Below are 13634 nucleotides of genomic sequence, written 5' to 3'. Positions count from 1 at the left end.
AAGGAGAAAGATCTCCGCTTACCAGCACGGTCACCACTCGTAGAACCACTCCTCGCATGTTATTCTCCAACTTCCTGTCCGTGAGGGACCCATTCAGACCGGTGACGGGATTCCAGCAGCCGAGCTGAAAGAAAAAGCAGAGGTTGGTTCCGCAATGGCCATAACACCAGTACTCCCTCTCAGGTGGCTTCGAGTAGGAGCGTAGCAAATATGCAGAGCACCTTTTGGAAACAATAGAAAGGAAAGTCGGAGGAGGACTTGTGCGCAGATTTATCTCCACATTCCAAATGAAGCAATAAGGGATATCACTCTGTGCCTTCAAATACCAGAGCGTAATGGATGACAGCATCCAGCGTTTGGAGGCATACATTTTGCTATTGAAGAGCACAGGGAGAGCTTCAGTATTAATAAAAAATTATCTGAAACATAGTAAGGCTGTAGAAAAACTTTCAGCTCATTTCCACTAATACACTCATCGGTGAAATAACAGCTACCAGAATTTCAATACGCTGTCTGAACCTGCCTGTAGTTCCTAGCAGAACCCTAACTGAAAGCATTAACTACATTTCATCAAAATGTCTCATCGATAACGAACCGGCGGTAATTTGTAGCCAGGACAAAGACTCAATTTAAAAATGGCTAAGCAAAAGACACCTAGGCGCAGAGGAGCGCAGAGAACAGACAGCGCACAAGAAGGAAAGCAGCTATTAGTGGTTTGGCCCTGGCGCAATCGTATCTGTTAATGGTTTTTGTTGTTGTTTTTTTTTTTCTTTTAACATACAGAAGCCTTTCCTGAGGGACGGCTCTGAACGGGTGTTAGCATTAATCTGAATTTAGTAGACAGTGAAACGTAATTTAGTTCCTGGCCTCAAAAAATACCTGCGTTACATCCAAAAACCTACAGAAGTAAAACGACTGACTTCAGTGAACTTTGGAGGCAGCTCGGCCTCCTTCTCTCTCTGAGAAAAAAATTTTAATTGTGCGCTTCAATGTGGACACACTCAAATTGGGAAGTTTTTCCCTCAAACCTTTCCACTTCTTTACGGCAAAAATCACAGCGCAACAGATCGCAACAAAATTAGCAGCGCGCCCAATTTCCTCTCAAGAGAAGACATTTCATTTTCCACTATTTGCTCGCTTCATTTCCAATTCACTTGTTCCTCGACTCGGCGCGATCACGACAGAGACAAACGCGCCGTGCCTGACAAGTGGAAACTTAATTGGAGTGGCAGCTGCTTACTATTATGAGGCAAAAATGAAACAGGATTTATTGACGACAAGTTCAGCGTGTCCCTGCGGCTAAAGCAAAGGCTAACCTTTGCTGAAACAGCGCCACGGTGTTATACGCCGGACACAAGGAAAACAAAAAAGAAAAAGGGGAGAGGAAGAACAAAAAAACAAAACAAAACAAAAAAACAGCACCGTCGGTAGCCAGGCGCCCGCCCGAGAAAAGCCGCGCGCTCCAGAGGGGAGGGGTGGAAAGGTACGCGGCGATACGACAGGTCTAAAAACAACAGCGGCACGATTTGAGGAGGAACGGTGTAACTTTACTCAAACTACCGTAACCGAGCAATCGGGAGAGACAAAAGTTTCCACAACAAATCCGAGACATTCGAAAAACTGCAGGGGAACCACGCGCGCCGTATCTCCGCGGCAGCCGAGAGACCGCGCTCCCGGAGGCGAAGGGAGTCTGGCGCCCGGTCCGGAGTTCCGCCCCTCTGCCGATCCCCGCCTGAACGAGGACTCCTTAACTAGCGGCCTGACGATCTGCTGTGGAGTAGCGGCATCACAAGCACGAAACGACAGCAGACAGCGAAGGAAGAAGCGAGAGGCTTCGTGTTCAGCTCTGTCTCTCTCTGCCGTTTCTGCAAAACGGCTGTCGCTCTATTTCCGGGCTTCTTTTGTTGTGTCACCGATAATGCAGATACTAATAATTTATCATTTATCCCTTACGAACCACTTAATCCAGCGCTTCAGTGCAGCCGCCTCTGATCTCAACTCAGACCGCTTCTACGCAGAAACACTACAAGGACGGAGTAGAAAACACTCCAGAAAACCGCAGAGGACCTCGGAAAGAAAAAACACCGTGACGCGTGCAGCCAGAATCAGTTAGGATGCCACGACTACTCTTTCCTCTTTCCACAGTTTCCTTAGCCTCCTTAAAAAAAACCTACCAGCCAGCCCACAAGACAGCGGCTTTGCTACAGTCTGAGAAAACACGGGCGGCGGCAGTGTTCTCCGCAGAGCATTTTCAGTGAGCTGCTCCGTTAGAGGCTCGCGCGAGAGCCGGTCACCTGGGCAAACAGCACCGCCCTCCTCACCTGCAGTACCGTTCATCAATTCCCTTCTCATTTTTCACCTGGCTTCAGCCAGCTTTAAGAACTGATTTTCCTCTCTGACTTAAGACTCTATGAGAAAAAACAGCTGTTAGAAATAACCGACTCCGTTCCACACTAGAAAAACCTCTAACAAATAAAAGAGATATCACAAGCCTGTCACGAGACACCATTCGACCGGGAGACTCTACATCTCAGGTGCTCTGAGAAGACTCACAAAGGGGATCAATTAAACAGAAAAACTGTGAACGTACCTCTTCACTGGCACCACGTGGCAGACGGATTCAGCATTTACAAAGCTTACTAGGACACCGCTTTAAGCGATGCTCATGCGGGAGAATACGAGGATTGCTTTGCACGGAATACACCCGATGACTCTCGTAACGCTGCGATGCTATAAAGCTGAAAATAAGTTCAGCGATACCAGTGGGGTGGCACGGTCCCAGGCCGCAGCAAACGAGCGTGAGGCCAAACGTAGCGGCCGTGGATGTAGAAATGAGAGGAGAAAACCCGCTTCCCTTTGGAAAACCTCCCGTAGGCAGGGAACCACAGCGAGATGCCTTCGCCTCCACCGCCAGTCCTTAAATGAGTTCTGGGAAGGGGCGGAGCGAGGATCCACCCCTTCTGATCACTCAGCTGCATTCTGTGCACCTGAGCTCCCCTGAGTTGGCCCCGCCTTCCCACCAGGTGCTCAATCACTGGGTCAGGCCATCACAGCAGTTCTGCTACAACTCTCATCTCAGTTGGGATTGTATATATCCGAGCCAATGAGAAATCAGAGACCACATCACAAAAGAAACTCCACAAAAGATGCATTTGGGACGTCATTCCGACACTGTCGGCAACAAAAACTTGAGGGAGACGCTTTTACCTGCGCAAGGTCCCGTTAGTTTAGCTCCCGAGCAAGCACCCAATGTCCGGTCAACCGCATCTGGAAAATGTCTGATAACCATAGGTTAACCAATCTTCCGGTACTCCCGGGAGCGATAACACAACAAGGACCGGTTTTGATCACCACAACCGTTCCCCAGTGAACCCGGTTAGTTGGAAGGCTGCGTTAAGCTTCACCCTTCAACGGAGCTGAGACAACAGTCAGCAAATAATAAGTTGTTTGAAACAATAGGAAAAAAAAAATCGTATAATGTATACCAAAACTGGCAATACCTAAATTCTGCGTAAGGAAGCTATACTTTTATACGTTACGGTTCATTGCTTTAATTTTGCTCTGGACTAAGAAGGAATGAATCATTACCAGAATCGCTCTGCCGTTCTCAACATACGTTAGGGGCATGTGAGCATGCGAGTTCGCTTTAAAATCCAGAGCCTTAAGGAGCATAACTGCACCGCTCCGAGCGTTCAGTTCTTTGCGATTAACCGATCACAGACGCGTGCAAATGACCTGAGTACGGATTTCTTTTGTCACAGCCAGAGCACGGGATTAAATAACATAGATAATAAAATGCTTCCCTTCGGAGCCTGACCGCATTTGCTCCCTTTTTGAATAGAAATAAAGACGCTAACGAAAATCTACCTGCCGGCAGTGGGCTGCTTGCTTTCCTCCCGGCTCTCGGCTTAGCATTTCCTCAAGGCCTCGTGACACCGGACCGATGCCAGAAGTTATAATTGGATGTTTTGCAGCACCGACCAATACAGGGAGAAAAAACATTCACAGAGTACATAACTGCTCTCACACCGTGCGCTCGGCTCGTGAAACACAGCTTAGCGCTTAGGCCAAGTTTCCAGAGGAACTCTTAACGGTTCGATTTTTGGAAAGCGTAGTAAATCACCGCATCTCAAAGGTAACGAACCGTTTCCTCGAGTCAGCGGCGTCGTTCCAAATCTCCCTCGCTTTTTTACGACCGTCACCTCTAGATTATTTGCTCTATTACTGCATTTCCTTTCATTGGAAATTTGGTGGTTTCAATCCATCATAGCCCAATACTGCTCGTCTTTTATTTTGGGAAAACACATTTTTTCCTTCTCCGGTCCTCTGCGTGGCGCCGCTACTCTTTCAGCAGCTTCCTCAGCACTGATTATCTGGCTCTTTCCCGTATTGCTACGACTCCTGCAATTTCTCTGCATGCTTCCAGCGCACTTGCTTTCTTCTTTATTTTTCCTTCCCTCGATCTTCTCCAAAGTCTCCCGTGCCCTTTTCCTATCGGTAGAGGGACCTGGATTTTCTCTTGGGTTGCTAAAGGGATCGAGGCTGCTTCTCGCTTTCACTTCATCCCGCTTCGATTTTGCGTTCCATCGCTTCCCGTCCCTGCTTTCTCCGGAGCCCTCGAATCTCCTTTTCTCTCCGGTAGCTCCTTCTCCCTGGAAACTTCCCCTCGCCTCCTGCTTCTCCACTCGGATTATGAGGGACACCGTACTTCACTAAATACATTACAGTTGGAGCCCGCTTCTCTTGCTTTCGCCTTTCGCATTTTTTTCCCTCCTTTTCCATGACATACTTGTTTCACCGTTTCCTCAACGACCCAAACAAGGATATTAAGGGATCAGACGGTGGCAACGGGGTAAGCTAGGGCAACACTTTTCAAACTCCTTTCAGCAGGACAATTGTAGAAAAGAATATGCTGATCATTAAAAAAGAACAACATTGAAACACAACAACAAAGAGGTGCCGTGATCTACTCAAAACACTGTATGGAACAGGAAGCTCGCTCCAGACGAGAAACAAGTAGTTTGGAAATAGCTGACACACGCTAGCTGAAACACTTGCAAGACAGACAACATTTGTTGCCCATCGGCATCCTAATCCAAAAAGGTATTTTTTCCTTTTTTTTTTTTTTTTTTTTTTTGGGTTGTTGTTTTTTTGCTCGCTTAAGAGAGCGCAGAGTTCTCGCGTAAAATACCTAAGAAACCAATATCTCCTTGAGCGGGACAAACTTGTCTTATCTGAGGCAGGCTTGACTCAGTAATATGCTATTTCTCCCATCTGACATACACCCGTTTCAAAATCAGTCCTAGGTGCATAACATAATCCAAAGTAACACCTTAAAAACAACACCACGGCTTTCCTTACATGTAGGAAAACAAAAGTTAAAGCAGCTTCTGAAACCCAACGACTGTTCATACAATCCTTTTATTTTACTAGAACTTCCCAGACAGATAAATCTGACTCTTATCCATAGAACTTAGGAACTGAAACCAGAAACAGAAAGCATGAAATTCCACAGGAAATAGCTGGCGTGCAGCGTGAAGACAAAAGATGGGAATAGTTGAAGCATAGAGAGGCTCTCTCCCAAATGCTTTCTGTCAAAGTTTTATAAAACCTCAAATGATCACAACACAAGACTGCAATTCCAAACTCTAGCGTTTAATATCGGGCTTCCCCGATTTCCTTATGACGCCAAGCCGATGAATTTGCTACGCTTCCAAATCACTTCCTGTGCAACAGTGCAAAACCACGCGAGAAAAAATATAATCCAAAACACAGAAGACAGCAGAGCACGTAGTGCGCGTCATTAGAATAGCAACAGTCACTGCATCTGCAGGAATCCATATAGTCTGTGTTCAACTGCAAGTGGACCAAAGGTATTGATAAAAAAACACAACACACAACTCTTGTGACTCGGAGCCACGTAGCAGAAAGCGTAAAATCATTCGTTCTCGCAGACGTGTTCCCAAAGCGTACTGCTGACGTATCGGCTACCTTCTTAACATTTAAAGCTAACAGAATTAAGTTCATAGGTTGACAGTTTTTTCTCGCTCGATTCCAACTCTGTTAATACGGCGAAGCCCATAAACCCAAGAAACCTAGGCATACGTTGTCAAAATCCATAGCAGATGGAGGATTTTTCCTTTAACGAAGCTAACGCCGTGCGTCTTTAATAATGTACTAAGATGAACGTGAAGCCTCTTCTGTAGCACAGAAAAGTCTTCTCTTGCGCCGTCTACAGATCTCCATGGGATTTCCGTCAGAAAAATCTACGGTGATGAAGAGCTTCCCACAGCCACGGATCAAGCACGATATAAACCGCCAAAACCACTCAAAGCGGCACACAAACGATAGAAAAGGTCCTGTCCAAGCAGTACTGGATCCAATTAACTCGATAAAAGCTCAGAAACTTTTCATAACTCTTCGTTATCCCCTTTGATCACAGTTCGCCTTTTTCTGACCCATCCTAAACTTTACAAGATACGTTCTCATCAGTGTCACATCAAAGACTCGCCTCTCCCTTTTCGCTTCACATTCCGACTTTCGAAACCGCAGGAAAATAATGAACCACTTAAAATATATATAGTCAAAGGTACAATGTTGACATCTGTGGCGAGATGAATGAATTTCTCGTTATCGTGCTTTCGAAACCTACGTATCTATGGTGAATATACGTCCTTCATTTCTTATTTCATGCAGTTTTCGCATCAGAAAAGCTACTCTCAATTGCCCATCATCAGTGCTGGTGAGAACTGTAGCGCAACTTATATAGATACGCACGCATAAATAAGATTATAACTACTCTAACATTATAACTTTTTTCCTCTTCTTTCACTGTCTTAGTAAACAGTTATTATCTCAAGCTATGAGTTATAGATTTTTTCTTTCCGATTCTCTCTTCCAGCCCTCTAGGAGTAAGGGAGGGAAGGCAAAAGGCTGTGTGGTGTTCAGCCGCCGTCCGAGTTAAACCACAATGGTCGTGACACGATTTAAACAAACAAGCATAAAAACAAATAAATAAATAAATAAGTAAAAGAGAGAAGAAGAGAGAGAGAAAAAGATAGAGTGAAGAAAATAAAATACAATGCGTTTATGCTTAAAATATTCTCATAATGCTGTCCTTCACCCAGGAGACTCACTGCCAAAGACTAACTGACTGTCTATCCCCGTTGACCGTTCCCAACCGTTACATCGGTTTGCTCTGTACGGAAAGCACATTAAGGCATTCCAACATTTTCTATGCATTCTCTAAACTGGTGTAGATTAACTCCCTCGCCTTATTCGAATACCAGTAATTTAACCTTCTGAGCACCTAGCACAATTTAAAAGAAGCACCACGTTAGAAGTAGTCATTAGACAATGGCCGGCCTAAGTTTCGAATGAAACTGTTCAAAATGAGTATCCGGAGCTCTCTTTTGAACCACAATGTTCTCCCTCTTTAGAAGTCAGCAACGTCCTTATTCAACACATTCAGCCCTTCGCTGACCCCCAGTATCGTGCACTCCTGTGATTCCCGTACGCCTCGATAGCGGTGAGACTGATCTCGGTAACTTCCGGTACCAATTGTCTTCCACGAAGCTGACCTAAGTCACCATTCGCGTAAGTTCTATTCACGCGCGCTGCGTATCGTGCTAAGCGCTACGCCAACATCCGGTCTCACCACACTTCTGCTTTAATCAAAATTGCACAGTTATTCATACTTTGTAACGCTCTGACATGCAGTTGGTGCTATTGAAAAGATAAGTCAAACGCCAGATTAATTGCAAGAGAGAATGAAAGTCGGTAGGTAGCACAGATGCAATTCCGTCAGCGCTAGCTACGAGCTGGACTGCAGAGCTAATGCAAGAGGAGAGTTCTCTTCTCTGCTTTGAAAATTCAGTTCCCGCTAACGCTAATGAGAACGTCGCCTTTCATTTTCCACGTACCTTATCGACAATCTGATATCACAGACACGATCAAGGAAAATGCTTCCTACTCGGGATGCTGACTTATCAAATGCACAAAAAGTTATCTGAAACAGGACAGTAGTTTAAGCATTGTATTAAATAACACGTCAATATTTGCGAGAGATAAACGAAACAGAAATTGTAAAAAAAATACTGCAGACACGAAACTTCAATGCGACGTAGACAAGTTTAACTTAAACGTTCCCGAATTACACAATATCTCTTCTATCTGTACTTAGAAATACACGCCATAAAGTCGCTACGGAGACCGAAAACATCTAGGAAAGTTTACAGAGAGCTCTAACTTTGTCACAAACTCTGACACCTTTCTTCGCAAGACTACGATCCGTTATCTTACATGATGTCTCAGACGATACGCGTTCGAAGAAATAATGATCCACTATTAAATATTTCATTTACATAATGAATTTGCTGGGAAAATTCCCCGTAATCAAAAATGATTAATCTTATCCAGTGGATTAATTTCAATGTGAAATGACATCGATCTTCAGGAATTTTGGACAGCGCTTCTATTTTAACACAGCGATATCGATTACACTCTGCCCTCTAAATAAGGATAACGCCGTACCCTAAAAATAATCGTACAGGTGGAAAAACATTCAGGGATCAATACGCGTAAAACTGACGAAGTTCATTTACCCAGCGTAAAATGAGCAGGCGTGTAAGATTTCTGATATCGCAATCGACAAGTCGATAAAACCCAATCGAAGCAGAACGGGGCTTTACTTGCCTGAAAGGGCAGTTTGGTTACGTTGGGATACGAACACACTAAATCGTTCGAACAACATCTCAAGATCTTTAACCCGACTTCTGCGGCGCAGCTGATGCGTGTGATTAAGTCTAACTTCAAACCTCGATAGAAAAAAGCTACTGAGATCCACTGCTTCTATTTCTCTTCCAGAAGCTTCTCGATACGCTGAAGAACAGTCTTATGAGCATAGATTTGCTAAGCTACTCCTCAGTTTCTCATTATGAGAGGTAACGGGTAATAGTACTTTATATTTTAACTAAATTATTGCCTTTGCTCTTTCTTATGTGGTGTCATTACGGTGATGATTGCCGCCGTATTAACATAGCCGATCAGTACTAACGTTACCATCATAACGGTAACCGGAAGAACCAAAAGCTGCCGTTTGGTGAACTAAAAAACAAGGAGGAGCGAACCTTGTTCCTCAGTTTCTTCGAGATGCTGCTGTCAATCAAGTGCTGCCTTATAGTCCAGCATCCGTCGGAGGTATTTTCCCTTTCCACCAAAGCTCAGCTGTTGCTCCGTAATTTTCCTTCCATTCGCAGCTGTAGTTATAGCATAGGTGATTTTTTCAGGCTTTCCTCGACCGCGCTAAAGAAATATTTCGTTTATGAAATTAAAGGGGTTAAGACTGTCTCTTGTTTCACACGGGTTATTTAGGGATGGCAGTCAGTCACTAGTGGCTTAGACTGGATTCGGATCGCTGACGTAACTAAGAGACGTGCAGTAATTTGTCATCTCTTCCCCAGCCAAGCACGATGGTGTTGTACATGTTCACATCAAGGAAAGGCATGTAATTTGATCAAGCTGCAAGTGCAAACTTCTTGGCAGAGCCTGAGGGAAAGCAAAGGCTATAATATAACAGATAGGCAGGTTGTCAAGAGAAGCGAAAACGCTAGAAACTGCAGACTTTTAAAGAAAATTCTGCGGTGGAGGAGTAGAAAAGTTGTCTACGCTCGTGCCTCCGGCTATCTGGAACTGAACCATTAGTTTTATGTGGACAGGTTATTACTAAATGAACTCAGAAAAGAGTACAGTTCATTTACTCATTTAACTATCGCTGGCAGCGGAGAAAATTCTCAGTGACGGAAATCACTGGTACTGGATTTGGTACTGGAGTTGTGACAATATGCAGCGTGAGCGTACCTGACCGTAGAAGCATTTTATTTATTTATTTATTTATCTTGGTTCTATGCTTTTGCATGAAAAAATAACGTCAAATTTATATGTAAATTAGGTGCAGTTCACCAACTCTCTATAATGCGTCAGTGCGGGAGTTAATTTCACAAAGGCTTACACTCTTTTAGAATCTCTGTTCTCACACTAACAGCACTTGATCCTATCGACTCTTTCTTGAAACACTGATCTCACAGTGATGGGACTGAAGGCACTAAATAAAGAACAGTGTCCTGAACTTTTTGGGTGTAAAGTACATCATACGATAATTTTCCACAATCTCTTCGATGCGTTTCCTCATCTGTTTTGACCGTACGTCTGATATTAAGAGTTAAAGCAAAATACTAGGGCATCTCATGGAATTCAGCTTTTCTGGGTCTCAACGGAGGAGCATTGTTTGCCTCGGATTTGGAGACAGGTTAAAAAGACCGTTTTAGAGGGGAAATCTGATATCGAAAGGACTGCTACCTTCTCTTCTCTTCATTACAAGGGGATTTATATCTGAATATAGAAAACATTAGAAGCTTAAGCCAGTCACGCGAAGTGTGTCTTGGGAGAAATTCTCTCCTGGGAGTTTCAGGTAATAAATTCAGATTTCTCTGACAGGTTCTCAGCAATGACGCGCTAGCTTTGACCCGCAGACTGCTTTTAAGGATTTGAAACGTGTCTTAAAGCATCTTCGAAAGCGGGAGTGCTCAATTCATTTCAAAGTGTGTCTAAAGATCATAATCCAGACTATAAGCATAAAATATTTTTCAAAAAAGAAATGTCGAAAGTGTTTTCACAGACGAAACACTGAATGAAAACACTTCACCGAAAAATTACGAAGACAAACGTGCCAGGTACTAAAATGGAATGACTGCCTTGCATTTCCATCTTCATCTTGCACACTCCTTAAAACGGTTGATTTTATCTTGTTTTCCTTTTCTTTAAGCTTCATTAACACCGATTTTGGCATTCTCGCTTTTCTAACTGAGATCTGTCAGGAATATATATAGTGAAAATATTCCGATAACATTTTCTAATATTTTGTCTCAAAACCAGATCATTGGCAATTTCTCATAAAAACGAGGCATGCTTTTGCTGCGTGACCAATACATCCTATACCGCGAAGGCTGCTCCAAAAGTAATGCCTCCTATTTTAATATGTTGGCCCGTGACTTCAGAGACAGATACTGCGGCCGAGGCAGCGTAAAGTTGAACCTTCTCGACAACATTCCATTATATTGTATTGCCACGCAACAGATTGCAACAAAAGGGCGGTCTAACAGAACGGTGTCTCACACGAAACGGCGTATGAGGCGAAGCTGTGGAACTGAATTCCTCCGTGTGGAAAAAATTGCACCCACTGACGCTCATCGACACTTGCCGAACATTTACGGAGACGAGGCAGTGGATGTGCGCGCACAGCGAGGTGCTAGGTAGTACATTTCAAAAGCGGTAACACTGACAGTCACCAGACAGATTTTTACAAGCGCAGCACGCAGGCTCCTGTTCCTTGTAGGAGAACAAAAAAAGCTAACTGTGGAGACTGTGTTGAAAAAGAGGGGTTTTTTTTACTTAATTTTGGCTGAGAAGTTTCTTCGCATCAGATAGAGTTACTGTGCTTTTTTGTGTCTGTTGTACTTTCCATGGAAATAAATAGGAGGCATTACTTCTAGAGTCGCCTCGGCAAAAAGTTCTGGAATTCAGGCAATTATTTTTCTAGAATTTGACTTAAACTAAAGCTTACCAACGTCAGTTCTGATTTAATTACTATTTCACTACAGCTAGTGCGTTTGCGGGAAATAATATAGAGAATATCGTAAGTTAGTTAAACAAACATTCTTGTTTCATTTTGCTTCGTTTGGTTCATTCCGAGTCCTTTGCTATTACGGCAGTATTATTTGTCCTCTTTGGGTCTATGACTCTATCCTTTATTCATTATATCCCCTTCTCTTCTGATTTCCAGCTGGCTGCTAGACGCAATCTCTCTCTACCCCCACTCAAAGTAGTGATTATTATTCATCAGCGTAACAAAATAACACGGTTAATCTTGGTTTCTACCTGCTAAAACGCGATGCGTGTCATTGCAGTTTTAGCCTGCGCTTATAAAAAGAAAACGCCAAAGCACTCGAGTACTTTTCAGAGTGGGACGATTAAACAACGATAACCTGGGAATCCAAACTCAAATAAAATGTACCTGAACTCAAAAGTCAACCGTTGCGATCACAAATAAAAATAAAACGCTTCGCTACTTAGCACTGTATCACACGAGAGTGCTCAGTTTGTATCGTCACTGCAATACTACATTAAAAAATAGACGAGTAGCATTTACAAAACACGTCCCTATTCTTCCCCTGACCGCATATAAGGTCATTTATCGACACCGCAAAAGTAAATAAGTGTCTGCCAAACCTACATATTTGAAATATCTACAAAGCAGGAAGACATATCATCTTGATACTCACATTTCTTTCTAGCCCTGGCTTCCGTCATCGTCAGGAATGAGCCGTCGGGTCCGGTCAGCAGAACTTGTACAGCACTTCTTGTCCTACAGAATCGGCCAAACTAAATATCTCACCAGTTCACAGACCACCGCCAAAAGAATGTCGCCGATATTCAAACCTCATCCATCGGCCTTATTTAGGACACTGTTTTTATGCGAGAGAGTACATACCACGTAAATCTGCTTAGTCCTGCTGAAGCTTGAACATATGTTAAATAAATAAGTATATATTTTGTTGCTCGGTAACTATTGTTAGAAAGGATGACGTTTATTATAGCCTTAACTGTTTGCAGGATCTGATCCCGTACGGGTTTCCTTCAAAAAATCGGTACTTGAAACCTATATTCTCTATAAACGGCTCCAGGACTTCAAAACCTGTAACGCACGAAGCGGAGAATCCGACCTTATTTGCTTATGCCCCTGGAATAAACCATGTTAAATTGAGCTCAAAAACCCAAAGGCACTTTGGAAAATAAATAAAAGCTGGCTTTCTAATAAAAAGGAAAAAAAACATTTGTCCAGCACAAATCTTTTTACCTTTTTAACCCTCTCTGCCAATTCAGTGCTCCGCTCCACAATTAGCACTTATTTTCTCCATATTGCCGCATGCCTACCTCACCGACTCGTTTTAAAAATGGAGCCAAAGCACAGCAGAATTTCAAACAGGGATTTTTAACTTACAGACTCTTTGATTGGGAAAATGCTGGAAAGTGTTTAAGCAAAAATAGGCAAACAAAAGCAAGAGAAACATCTAAACAAAGACAAGGGAACTAGATCTTCCACGAGCCACATCTACGCCAACGCTGAATAACAGTAGAGTAACTGAATTATAGACATCATTAAACATGGCAATTTCTTCTTCCTTTACCGATCATGAAGTACATATAGAAGATTCGTGGCCTTCTCCCTGTGTGGGCCACAAGTCTACGTGGCCACATAACCTACGCTTCACAGTCACGTGTAGAAATTACGTGTTGTCAGATCTGTACGTAATTATTTTTTTCCTGTTTCTTCTCAGAGTATTTTCATCGGTCAGAACAGTTCAAAAAACAAACAAACAAAACAACAACAAAACCCAACAAGAACAAAAAAAGAAAACCCCAGTAAGAAGAGCCTGAAAAATAGCAAAAGCACCGTTCCCATTTTCCAAGGCAAGTTCGGTTAGCACCCTTGACGTTTGAGCAACGCATATGTTCCCTTGACACTGAAGATTCAGTATCAATCGACCGAGACAAAAAATATATATATAGATGTATAA

The 13634-nt window shown here is 43.2% G+C and overlaps 1 protein-coding gene across 2 annotated transcripts in view; it reads right to left on the bottom strand.

Annotated features, from left to right (window-relative positions):
* GRID2 (glutamate ionotropic receptor delta type subunit 2) overlaps nucleotides 1-13634 on the bottom strand; it is a 637449-nt gene that overhangs the window by 119001 nt on the left and 504814 nt on the right. For both annotated transcript variants that reach the window (XM_065736492.1, XM_065736493.1), the window contains one exon: nucleotides 23-124. In XM_065736492.1, the coding sequence (XP_065592564.1) occupies nucleotides 23-124 (102 nt within the window). The remainder of the gene's footprint in view (nucleotides 1-22; nucleotides 125-13634) is intronic.

Source organism: Cyrtonyx montezumae, unplaced genomic scaffold (assembly GCF_038088225.1).
Source record: "Cyrtonyx montezumae isolate F1298 unplaced genomic scaffold, pur_monq_1.0 scaffold_2, whole genome shotgun sequence".
Taxonomy (NCBI): domain Eukaryota; kingdom Metazoa; phylum Chordata; class Aves; order Galliformes; family Odontophoridae; genus Cyrtonyx; species Cyrtonyx montezumae.
The sequence above is the reverse complement of the archived record's forward strand: the minus strand, read 5'-3'. Positions and strand labels throughout refer to the sequence as shown.